Raw genomic sequence first — 10,365 nt, forward strand, 5'->3', positions numbered from 1 at the left:
TCTTTGGCCTGCCAGAGCTCGCGAAGCCATTCCTTCAGCTGAGTCGGCTCCTAGGAAGGGTGAGGTGGTGGGGTAGCTCATTAGAGGTCACCTGTGTCATCGAGCGGAGGGCAGCGGCCCCTCACAACCAGGCCAGGGATGCTCGCTGTCATACCTTGGGCACCGAGGCAACTGGAAAGCGCTGGGTATGAATGCAGACGCGGTCCCAACGCGGGGACATCATGTCGTGCAGTGAAGGCGCCGCAGGGCGTTCATGTGGGTGTTTGGAGCAATGAAAGGCGATGGTAACATCGTAGATGCTGTCACAGGTCTGCTGCAGCTGCTGGACGCAGGCCACAAAGCCACGATAGCGCGGCGCAAGCACATGCTCATACACTGGGACATTGGGAGGCAGGTCGGTAGGTAGAATAATGTCGGGGCGTCGCGTGCCCTCGGGGTAGATGCAGATCCAATATGGCCGTTGCTGCGTTTCCAGTTGACCCAAGGAGCGAGCCAGAGCACCGCTATCCTTGGCCCACTGGCGTCGGATAAAGACAAAGCCATGTTGGTGCCAGTAGCTGCCGAGAATGGGGACATATTTGAGGGCGGCCTAAAGTGGCAAAAAAATGGTTCATTTATGACGAAACCCGGCAGGAATGAGACGGCAAGGGCGTGGGGACGAGCCGGCGGGAATGCCGGGGCATGCCCAACCTTGACGATGAATTGCATGTTGCCCAGTCGTTGTCCGTGATAGGCCACCGCATCAATCATAAAGGGGTCGACAGAGCACTGGGGGCAAGGCCACGGCGAAGCAGATGAGCGGATGGGCGCTGTATCGCGGTTCGCGCCGAGCATAAGACACGCCAACAGCGGAGCATGATGGGTGGGGACGACACCTGGTGATTGGAGATGCAAATGGCATTTTCTTTTTGCGGAGCTGCGCCAGAGAGCCAAATCTGTAGGTGTACAGCAGGTTTGGTGCGAAAGAGGCAAGGGACGGTAGTGAGGCCTTTGTTTAAAGACTGCGGGCGGTGGCTGGAGCCCATGCAACCTGGCCTGCTGCCAAGACGGCGCGGGTAGGCTTGGTGTGGGATCATGGACCACGGAGCACGCGCGCGCGCGTGCCCTAGCGTGTATGCTAGAGTGTGCGAAGCGTGACCTGGGTGTTGCCAAGCGTGTAGAGGACACGCATGACGACGCGCTGGTAGTGGGAGTAGATGAGGCTGTCCAGCCAGTCGTAAACGCGCCACAGCGGCGGTACCAATGTGGCCACAACCTTAAAGCTGCCTAAGCGTTGGGCAAGGCGCCGTATTTGATGTCAGTCCAGACCCCTCCAAATAACAACGCTGGTGCAGTGGGGTACGGTGGCCGGGCCAATGACTGGCTGGCGGCGCTGGCCCTTGAGGACCGAGGAACTTAGGGGCAAGAGGCGGCCGGCCTGCCTGCCTGGTTGACCTCACCTGCAACAAAGGCGTAAATGGGCATGGGCAGGGTGATGATGGAGTAGCCCAGCGGCGCCTTGGCAAGCGTTGCCAGGTCCACCATGTTGTCCGGTCACCAGACACACTCCCAATCAGCCAAAAGCGAAACAGGAATCAAAAAAAAAAATAAAAAGCCCAAGAGAGCGCTGCAGGTGGCGCCACAAGCCAGACAGAGAGAGAGAGAGAGAGCAGAAGCAGAGAGAGATGAATTGGTAGAGAGGGCAGAGTGATTGTGAGAGAGAGAGAGAGAGAGAGGAGAGAGAGAGAGAGAGAGAGAGAGAGAGAGAGACTTTCATATCAACAACAAACCAAAAAAGGGAGACAAGAGAGATAGAGATCAAGAAGAGAGATAAGAGAGAGATTAAGAAGAAGTAAGAGAAGGAGAGAGATCAAGAGAGAGAGAGAGAGAGAGAGAGAGAGACTTTCATATCAACAACAAACCAAAAAAGGGAGACAAGAGAGATAGAGAGATCAAGAAGAGAGATAAGAGAGAGATTAAGAAGAAGTAAGAGAAGGAGAGAGATCAAGAGAGAGAGAGAGAGAGTAAAGAGACACGCGTGTTTTATAATTATCAGATCGAGTTTGAGGTACACGTGGTGGTGGTGACCTCAGCAGCGGGGCGATGGCATCGCCTGTGTTGTCGGGTTGGAAGGGCGGTTGGCTCTGGGTGCGGTTCACTCAACAGGATGGATTGCTGAATGCCATTCTTCTGTGTGTGCGTGTGTGTTGTTTGTAGATCAAATTTGGCAGGATGGGCGGAAAGTCTGACGAGGAAAAGGCGGCTCGCAAGGCAGCGCGTAAGGCGGCCAAGCGTGCGGCTGAAGAAGCGGCGACGGCAACGACGGCAACCGACTTGAGCGTCGCTGAGCCGGATCAAAAGAAGAAGAAGAAGGAGAAGAAACACAAGAAGGAGAAGACGGAGAAGACGGAGAAGACGGAGAAGAAGGAGAAGACGGAGAAGAAGGAGAAGAAGGAGAAGAAGGACGAGGTCAAGACGGAAGGCGCGACCCCGGCCGAAAAAGTCAAAAAGGCCAAAAAAGCCAAGGCAGACAAGGCCGAGCAGGCAGAGGTGGAAGTGGCTGAAGCAAAGAGCAAAAAGAAGAGCAAGAAAGAGAAAAAGAGCAAAAAGGACAAGACGCCCACCGACAAGCGCACCGCAGACGAAGCCCCCGAACCCACTGCCAAGCGCGCAAAGCCTGCGGCAGCCACAGGTACTCAACGGCTGCTTGGTCAACTCTGACGTGTGGGCACGCCACTTGCAACGGTGGTTCTTCATTTTTTGTGCTTTGCTACTCCTGACGCGCCAATCGCAGCGAGCACGTCGGCTGCGCCGGCTTCGGGTCGAGCCTGGAACGATTGGTCCAAGGCTGACTTTGGCAACGAGCAACAGGTTTGCTTCCCTTTCTGCTTTTTCATTGCTTCCGTTCAACCCGTCCTTGCCTTTCGCTAATCAGTGCGCCCAACGGATTCGCGCAGAAGAACAAGTTTCTGCGCCTCATGGGTGCCAAAAAGGCGGGTGCCAACAGTGGAAGCGCGGCTGGCAGCGGCAACGATGTCAATCAAGGTGAGCCTGTCCATCACCGTCCTGTTGATACTGCCTTTTGGCGGCGGATGATGCTTTCTTTCAAACCTCATCAACGCCGCCTGGTACAGGTACACAAATCAACAAACAGCTCGAGCGTCAGTTCACCGACGCGCTGCAGCGACAACAGGAGGCCAGCCGTTTTGGCATGAAGCGCACCGGATTTTCCGTGTAGCTGTTTCCTTCTGATCATCTGCTCTTGGTCACAAATGCCGGGTACTCAAAAGCGAGCCGAGTGAATGTGGTGCCATCCTTGGCCACCCGACGCCCAAAAGGAGAATGCATGAGAGAATGAGAGAAGGTGGGGAGGAGGCAGAGTGGAAGCAAACCGAAATAATCGCATGAAATTACTCAACGTTGTCACTCATCGTCTCGAAAAACACAGACTGTTTCTTTTTTCTCTTTTGTCTTGGGCCCAACCACCGACTCAGCTCAGGTGAGTGGCATCAAGGACCACGGGAAAGAACTGGCCGCGCACGGGCTGGCCGCGCGCCACGGGCGGGGTGTTACCAAGCAAAGGATCATCAGAATCAGAAAGAGTGCCGTCGGCCAGAAAGTTGACGACGGCTGCACGCCGCGGTCGTGGCGAACGGTTACCAAACGAGCCATGTACGCTCAAAGGATGGTGAATCACCGCCTCACCCCGGCGCAGGCGAAGGGTCACCGGTTCAAATCGGGCTAGCTCGTCGGGCTCGAGCACTGTTTTGATCGAGTCCATGTCTGCAAAATCAGCATCCGTGATGGGCAACGGCATGCCATTGCGATGCCAGCGGTGGGAGCCTGGCATGATAGTGATCCGCAAGCAAAGAACCCAAAACGAACAGACAAATAAACGTGTGGTAATGATGTCGCAGTGCAACGCTGATGCACGAGGTCGAAGTCAAGCATTGGACGCCCACGAAACCAAGACCGCTGATCAAGGCGGCCTGCTCTCCCCGGCACTGATACTAAGTTGGGAATGGCATCGGGCTCAAAAGGGCCAAACCAACCTGGGATGTAGGTAATGGCGCCGTTTTCAGGACTTTGGTCGTCCAAGGCCACATGGACCGTCAAATGTTGCATCGGTGTTGTTCGTGTCCAATACGAGTAGTCTGCAAGAAGGGTGGTTGGGTGAGGCCAGGCAGGGGGCGACAGGGGGTGGTTACACTCTGTCAGCTCTCAGGAGGAAATGAATTGGCTGCTAACAGGCTCACCTTGATGATAAGCCACATTTCCTCCGTGCGCAGCCGGCTTGCAAAAGAGTTGGTCATGCCAGAACCTTGTTGAGGTGATGGGCCCATGAGAAACAGGTTTGAAAACCCGCCAGCCAGCAACAGCTTTAACAATAGCATGTCCAGCGCGTCATGACCAACTAGCACCGAGAGTCAGGCAGGACGGAATTGCGTCTCAGGACCTCAAGCGGCACTTTTCACACCTGACAGAGGTTGGCGATCGGCCTTCGCCGGCAATAAGCTAAGCAGGATTTGAACGCCCCGAGCAATCAAAAAAGGGTCAGTTGCCAGCGCCAAGTGCTGTCATAGCGAAATGGCGATCTGCCTGTTTGCATCATTCAACTGCCAATGTACCTGGGCGCTCGGCACGGTGATGGCTGGATGAAAAATCAAGTCATGAAAGCCCTACAGGCGCGCCGCATGGGTGGCCGTGAGATTGTACGTTCAAAGAGAGAGAGAGAGAAAGAGAGGGAGGGAGGGAGGAGGAAGGAAGAGAGAATCTGCTTATGCTACAGAATCCCGTCTGGTTGACGTGGTGCTCAACAACCTTTTGAATTCGCCAATGACCAAGGCAATGCATAAGCACGTTGTTGGGGTCACCCGACTATCGGAGATCCAGCCACAATGAGTGCATCGTGGACAATCGGCCAAGGTAGATCAAGCACGCCGATGGAATGCGGGGCGTATTGTCCATATACTACTGACTTGATTGCGGTGAAACTCATGGAACAGGCCGTGCCCCGGGTGCAAGTCTGGTTGTTGAAAGGCTGCCAGCTCCTCGCAGAGGCGATCGCAATCTGCCTCGCTGAGGACGGGGATGTTGGCGACAAAGCCGTGCTGCCAATAGTGCTCAAGCTGCATTGTGGCAAAGATACAGATGTGCCCAAACAAGCAGGCGAGCTCTGATAAGACCAACAGCGCGAGGTCCTCGTGCCACGGATCACTGGCCCATCGCGTGACCGACAGCTTCAAACCTGGGTCGGGCTCAGCTTGTACCGCTCAAAGTCGGCTGGCTGGGATGGCAGCTGATAGTCCAGCGCTCCCAGCGGGTGATGGATGGTGCTCAAGTCGCAGATATCCATGGGCACCTGTTCTGAGACCATGCCGCGAACAGCTGCCTCGTTGCGATACGCCCCGTCTCCTGCCACACCAAGTCCCAGAAGCGATCGCGGCACGATGAACCCGCACCGTCAAAGTGTCACGCACATTTGATGTTTACCAGACCCCCGTTACATGCGAGGCGGCAGCCAGTGAATCTTGCTCCATAAAAGGACTCACCGGTGGCTTGGGTTGTGGCGTAGCGGTGTTGTGACCCTTTCAGCCTGACCAGCCGCCTGCTTACGGCCCGTTGCAGGGCCACACCGCCGCCACGCCCGCCCATTCGGAGCGCCATGCCAAGAGTTGCGAGGATCTTGAACCGGTTAAAGTCGTCGAGATAACGTTCTAAAAATTGCCAAAATGACAAGCGAAACTTGTTCTGTCTGACAATGTGATTACACATGTAATAACTATTCCATGTGTTGCTATGACCTTGAATGTTACTATGGTGTAACCCAGCGGCGCTTGTCGGCTTCATTTTTCTCCTCGACACGCGCGCGCCTCAGGGTCACACACGTCAGGCTACAGTCACAGTTGAATCAAAACCAAGAAAAAAACGTGCATCATGGCGTTCAGGAGGAAGTACAAAGCCACGGACGAGACGCCCTCGTCGCATTACTGGCGGATTATGCCGGGGGAAACCAAAGAGGAGCGAGCGTATTCGTGGCGGACGTTCAGGGAACACGCGGTGAGAGCCGTCGGGTCGGACGCGTCGGACCAGGTCATGGAGCATCTCCAGCACGTCCTCGACGCGCAGGTCATGGAGGTGCAGTACAAATTGTCGCCAAAGCGATGCCCCCAGTGGTGGGCGACTGCGATGGCAGATAGCATTACATCCTTCCTGAGGGCGGTAGCAGGAGAGCAGACGGACTTTCGCAAGCCATCGGATGCAATGGTGATGGCAGAACGGGTTGAAGCGTGGTCCGAGGCGCAAGCGGTGCCGGCGGAGGGGGGCGGAGGTGCGTGGAAATACCAGGGCCCGCCGCGCTATCAGAAGCCGCCTACTGTGCAAGGGGGTGTATCCGTGTGCTTCGATTTCAACGGCCAAGGTTGTGATCGGAAAAGGTGCAAGTTTGCACACCGCTGCCGTACGTGTGCAAGCGAACAACACGGAGCGCTAGCGTGCGGAGTGACACTTGCTCAATAAAGGGACTCACCGGTGGCTCGGGTTGTGGCGTAGCGGTGTTGTGACCCTGTCAGCCTGACCAGCCGCCTGCTTCCGGCCCGGTGGGTCTTGAACCGGTTAAAGTCGTCGGGACCAACGTTGGGGAAATTTTTTTTTTTTTTCTCTGTCGCTGTTTTTGAATTTACATGTTAGCTCAATCTCTGATTCTTGCTCTATTTTGTCATAATACCGTTTTATCTATACGCGACATTCTCTGACAACTAGTGTCCCTTCCACACCATCTCTGACTTTTTTGCCGCGTTTTCTCTCTCTCTCTCTCTCTCTTTTCAGCGGCAGCAGCATCATCATCATTAGGGCGACACCCGTCGGTCGGGCTGCACGGGTTGCGGTGTTGTCGACGAGGCGTGGCAGTCAGATTGTTGTGGCTTGTGGGCTGGCTCTGGGCACAGTCGTGGTACCAGGCGTGGTGGACACTGTGACGGACGCCGGGGGCCGTTGAAACGCGAATGACGGACGGCCATGGCGTTGTCACCGACCTCCTTCCGATACTATGTCTGGGACCCTCTGCTGCTACTCAGTCAAATCGTGACGCTGCAGTGTGTCTTCTATCTCATTCTGGGCTTGCTGGCAACCGTAACGGCCCACGCCGTGGACACTGAAGCCGGCCTCGATTTCCTTTTTGCTGAAGAGGTACGCCACCACACTTTGGCCACGCGGCCACGACCAGCTCCAACGTGGCTCAAGCCGGTTGCCTGCGTTGAGCGTTGTCCGGTGGCCGAAACTAACGCACTGCCGTGTGCCGGTGGCCCTGCTGTAGTCTCTTGACATCTGGCAGTTCTATGGTACCTTCGTCACGGCTTTTTTCCTGACGTAAGTGCGGTGTAGCTGGCACACCCTCCTCCCCCCCGGCCTGGTTGAATCCGCCCGCTCACGTGCTTCGTCAATCCCGCCGGCTTGCCATTCGTGCAGGGCCCCTGCCATTGCCTTTGCTTGTCGCCGCGCCCCACAGGTATGTCATCTCGAATTCTATCCTGCCTCTCTGATCAAATTCATGCTTTCGACGTCTTTGGCTTTTTTTCTTTTGAGCCAAAACAAGGCTTTCTGGCTCACCCGTCATCCTTGTTTCCGACGTAGTGTCTGGACTTTGCCTCGACAATTTTTCTGCTTCATGTGGTCATGTGTGGATTTTATGATGGCATTCCCCGACGGCTGCGTTGGTGGTTGCTTCAAGGCACCGGCGTTGCCATCATGGCCCTACTGGCCGAGTACACGTGCATTCAGATTGAAATGCGCAGCAGCATTGAGGTGGAGACGCAGCCGCCAGCCACCCCTTCCAAAACACGTAGCGTCAGCTCCTTGCCCATTTAAACATTCCAATTTGGCAGGCATTAGCACAGCTGAAAGGCTCAGACAGTATCGGAGCTTGTGCGGCAGAGCCGCAAGCTTTCGGTCGTTTTTCTTTGTGTCTCCCCACCGGCAGGATTGTTCTAAATATCTTACCGAGTTCCCTTGTAATTTAGATCTTGGTTCAAATAGCAACTGCGCATATCTGGTGCACACCATCGGTTTATTCGCGTTTCAAGAAGCCAAGTGCCAGTGTGCATCGGCGACGCTCGTTGGAATGATATGATAATGTTGAAAACGATGGGAAAAGTGTAGAAGTAAGGATTTGAGCAGGAGGGCCAAATCCGTACGAGTTTAAAAGTCACGTGCGGTGCTCAGGCTGAAGCATTCACTAACCACACAATCTAACACTAGCATAACCAGAAAAGGGGAGAAGAGACGCGAGGAGAGAAAGAGAGAAAGAGGAAGAGGAAAGCACAAAACGAACCAGAAAGAGAGAAAGAGGAAGAGGAAAGCACAAAACGAACCAGAAAGAGAGAAAGAGGAAGAGGAAAGCACAAAACGAACCAGAAAGAGAGAAAGAGGAAGAGGAAAGCACAAAACGAACCAAAGAAAAAAAAAGATGAAAAACAAAACACAAAATGGGAGGCGTGATACCACTCTGGCATAGTTATTGCATCGCAACTAAATGATCGAGTTGCCTTCTTCATCCGAATCAGGCTGCATAAGGCTCTGCCGTGCATCGGGTTGTTTCAAATGGCGGACATGCCCCATGGCTGTCTCCTCTCCCCAAGAGCCGACTGAAAACCGGTCTGGGTCCATGGCTGCCATTGAACCAGGTGCAGCCTCATTGATCGGATCAAGACCGACGCGCCTTTCCTCGTCCTCCCCCGGAGCTTCCTGATCTGACTCGTCCGACTCGGCATTACTCTGGAGAAAGCATTTTGCATGCCAACGGACAAAGCATGAGAGAGGTGAAGGGAGAGAAGCGGCGGCGTTCGGCAAGCAGGCAGACCAGCAGAAAATTCGCACCTGATGGTGGTACTTGTTGTACTTGGATGAAAAGTTTCGGATAGTGTCATGCACCAAGTCCTTGGGGCTGATCACCTGTGGATACGCCACAATGTCGCGATGCACACAAACGCATCAAAGGTGAGAAAAAAAAACCCAAAATGAAGAAACAAAACACCCGGCACGCTGGCATAAGTGCGGGTTCAATGCAAATCAGGGCATGACGAAGGCGCGCACAGATTTGAGATTGCTAGAAACTCGGGCTAAGGCATGGGCATTGGTGGTTTCGCTGCTCGTTGAGAGGAATGGCTGGACTGAAAAGGCCTTGAGGTGGAGAATGGAGATGAAGAACATTTCGATGCAGATGAAAACGTTTTGGTAGGCCGCGGAAAGTTCACCATTGCTAACTTGTGTCTCATTGCGAAATGCGCCAGCTGCACCCGCGATGGAAAGACCCATGCCTTGCCAAAAGGCCAAGAAGATGACCGACTTGACAATGAGGAACTTGAGCACGGGTTTGTGGGGCCTACGGTGTGGACATTTAAAATAAGCCACGGATGCGGTTGCAAAGGTGTGGCTGGTGGGGAACAAAACGCACGCGAGAAGGTCTGCTGTAGCCTGATAAAACCAAACAAGACCCATCATGGCCATGAAGATGGAAATATTGTAGGCGATGGCCACGTAGAGGTACCCGCGACGTGGATCCATGTCGCCCTCTTCAAACAGGCCGTCTAGCATTTTAACGAGATGTTTTCAGAAGTGGACGGCACGACGAGTAGACCATGAGCGCAACGGTCGCTCAGAGTAGAGGCGGCAGAGCAGGCGGGCATACATGCTTCAAGGATGATGGTGGCGAGAGAGGTGAGGGGCTTGACAAAGCAAAATTGAAGGGTACACTGCTTGCAAAAGCGAAGAAAGGCAATGCTGTAGGGGAATGGTTTGATGCAGCACGTCATGGTGACGAGCGTGGGCTTGTGAAAGCGCCCTGCCATGACGGAACAAGCAAAGCATCAACCATACGGTTGAAGATGGCATGAGTCAGGATGAAGGAACGTGAATCAAAGTCTGCAAAGGAATAGCTCGGAGGGGGTCGCGTCTGCCAGACCTGTGAGCGCGTGAACGAGGGCGCTCTCTCCCCCCAAGTAGGCGAAGCAGAGGGACAGGAAGCTGTAGATGACAAAGGACTCGTAGCAGTTGCGGACGGTGTCAAAGTAGACCGAGTCATCGTAAAATTTGAGGCTAAGCCAACTCGCAAAGGCATAGACAGGCACCTATGGGAAGCCGGAGGCGGCGGGAGCGCCGAGTGTTGAGCAGGTGTGCGAGGGAGGACTCATTTGCTGATCAAGGCGATGGCAGAGGAAGGCACCGACGGAGACATACCATAAAGAGGATGCGCACGATCCATTTCTGATAGATGGGTTTGGTCCAGTGAAAGAGGTGCTGGTAGATCTGATGGCAGGTGATGATCAAGGAAAGGAGGGCAAACACGCCGCACACGCCCCAGGTCGTGTTGGAAAAGACCCAGGAGGACAT

The 10,365-nt window shown here is 54.5% G+C and overlaps 5 protein-coding genes across 5 annotated transcripts in view; 2 read left to right on the forward strand and 3 right to left on the reverse strand.

Annotated features, from left to right (window-relative positions):
• MONBRDRAFT_29236 (uncharacterized protein) overlaps positions 1-1,756 on the reverse strand; it is a gene marked incomplete at both ends in the record, with an annotated part of 3,691 nt that extends 1,935 nt beyond the window's left edge. Inside the window, 5 exons of the mRNA XM_001749684.1 lie at positions 155-589; positions 691-768; positions 876-935; positions 1,139-1,262; positions 1,623-1,756. Coding sequence (XP_001749736.1) covers positions 155-589; positions 691-768; positions 876-935; positions 1,139-1,262; positions 1,623-1,756 — 831 coding nt within the window. The remainder of the gene's footprint in view (positions 1-154; positions 590-690; positions 769-875; positions 936-1,138; positions 1,263-1,622) is intronic.
• Positions 1,757-2,211: 455 nt separating this feature from the next.
• On the forward strand, positions 2,212-3,217 carry MONBRDRAFT_29237 (uncharacterized protein; the record flags this gene model as incomplete). Its single annotated transcript, XM_001749631.1, has 4 exons — positions 2,212-2,671; positions 2,774-2,850; positions 2,937-3,024; positions 3,114-3,217. The coding sequence occupies 4 exons, from the start codon at positions 2,212-2,214 to the stop codon at positions 3,215-3,217; spliced, it is 729 nt and encodes a 242-aa protein (XP_001749683.1).
• A 252-nt stretch (positions 3,218-3,469) lies between these two features.
• MONBRDRAFT_29238 (uncharacterized protein) lies at positions 3,470-5,634 on the reverse strand (the record flags this gene model as incomplete). Its single annotated transcript, XM_001749685.1, has 9 exons — positions 3,470-3,762; positions 4,032-4,133; positions 4,236-4,300; positions 4,457-4,494; positions 4,608-4,658; positions 4,696-4,857; positions 4,959-5,108; positions 5,228-5,394; positions 5,532-5,634. The coding sequence occupies 9 exons, from the start codon at positions 5,632-5,634 to the stop codon at positions 3,470-3,472; spliced, it is 1,131 nt and encodes a 376-aa protein (XP_001749737.1).
• Positions 5,635-5,916: 282 nt separating this feature from the next.
• Positions 5,917-8,007, forward strand: MONBRDRAFT_38849 (uncharacterized protein; the record flags this gene model as incomplete). The annotated part of the gene is made up of 5 exons (XM_001749632.1): positions 5,917-6,416; positions 7,056-7,167; positions 7,295-7,347; positions 7,447-7,486; positions 7,612-8,007. The coding sequence occupies 5 exons, from the start codon at positions 5,917-5,919 to the stop codon at positions 7,843-7,845; spliced, it is 939 nt and encodes a 312-aa protein (XP_001749684.1). The 3' UTR covers positions 7,846-8,007.
• Positions 8,008-8,505: 498 nt separating this feature from the next.
• On the reverse strand, positions 8,506-10,365 carry MONBRDRAFT_11867 (uncharacterized protein; the record flags this gene model as incomplete). Its single annotated transcript, XM_001749686.1, has 5 exons — positions 8,506-8,751; positions 8,854-8,928; positions 9,241-9,563; positions 9,938-10,103; positions 10,213-10,365. 5 exons carry the CDS (start codon positions 10,363-10,365, stop codon positions 8,506-8,508), a joined length of 963 nt encoding a protein of 320 aa, XP_001749738.1.

This window comes from Monosiga brevicollis, genomic scaffold, assembly GCF_000002865.3.
Source record: "Monosiga brevicollis MX1 MONBRscaffold_32 genomic scaffold, whole genome shotgun sequence".
Lineage (NCBI taxonomy): Eukaryota > Choanoflagellata > Craspedida > Salpingoecidae > Monosiga > Monosiga brevicollis.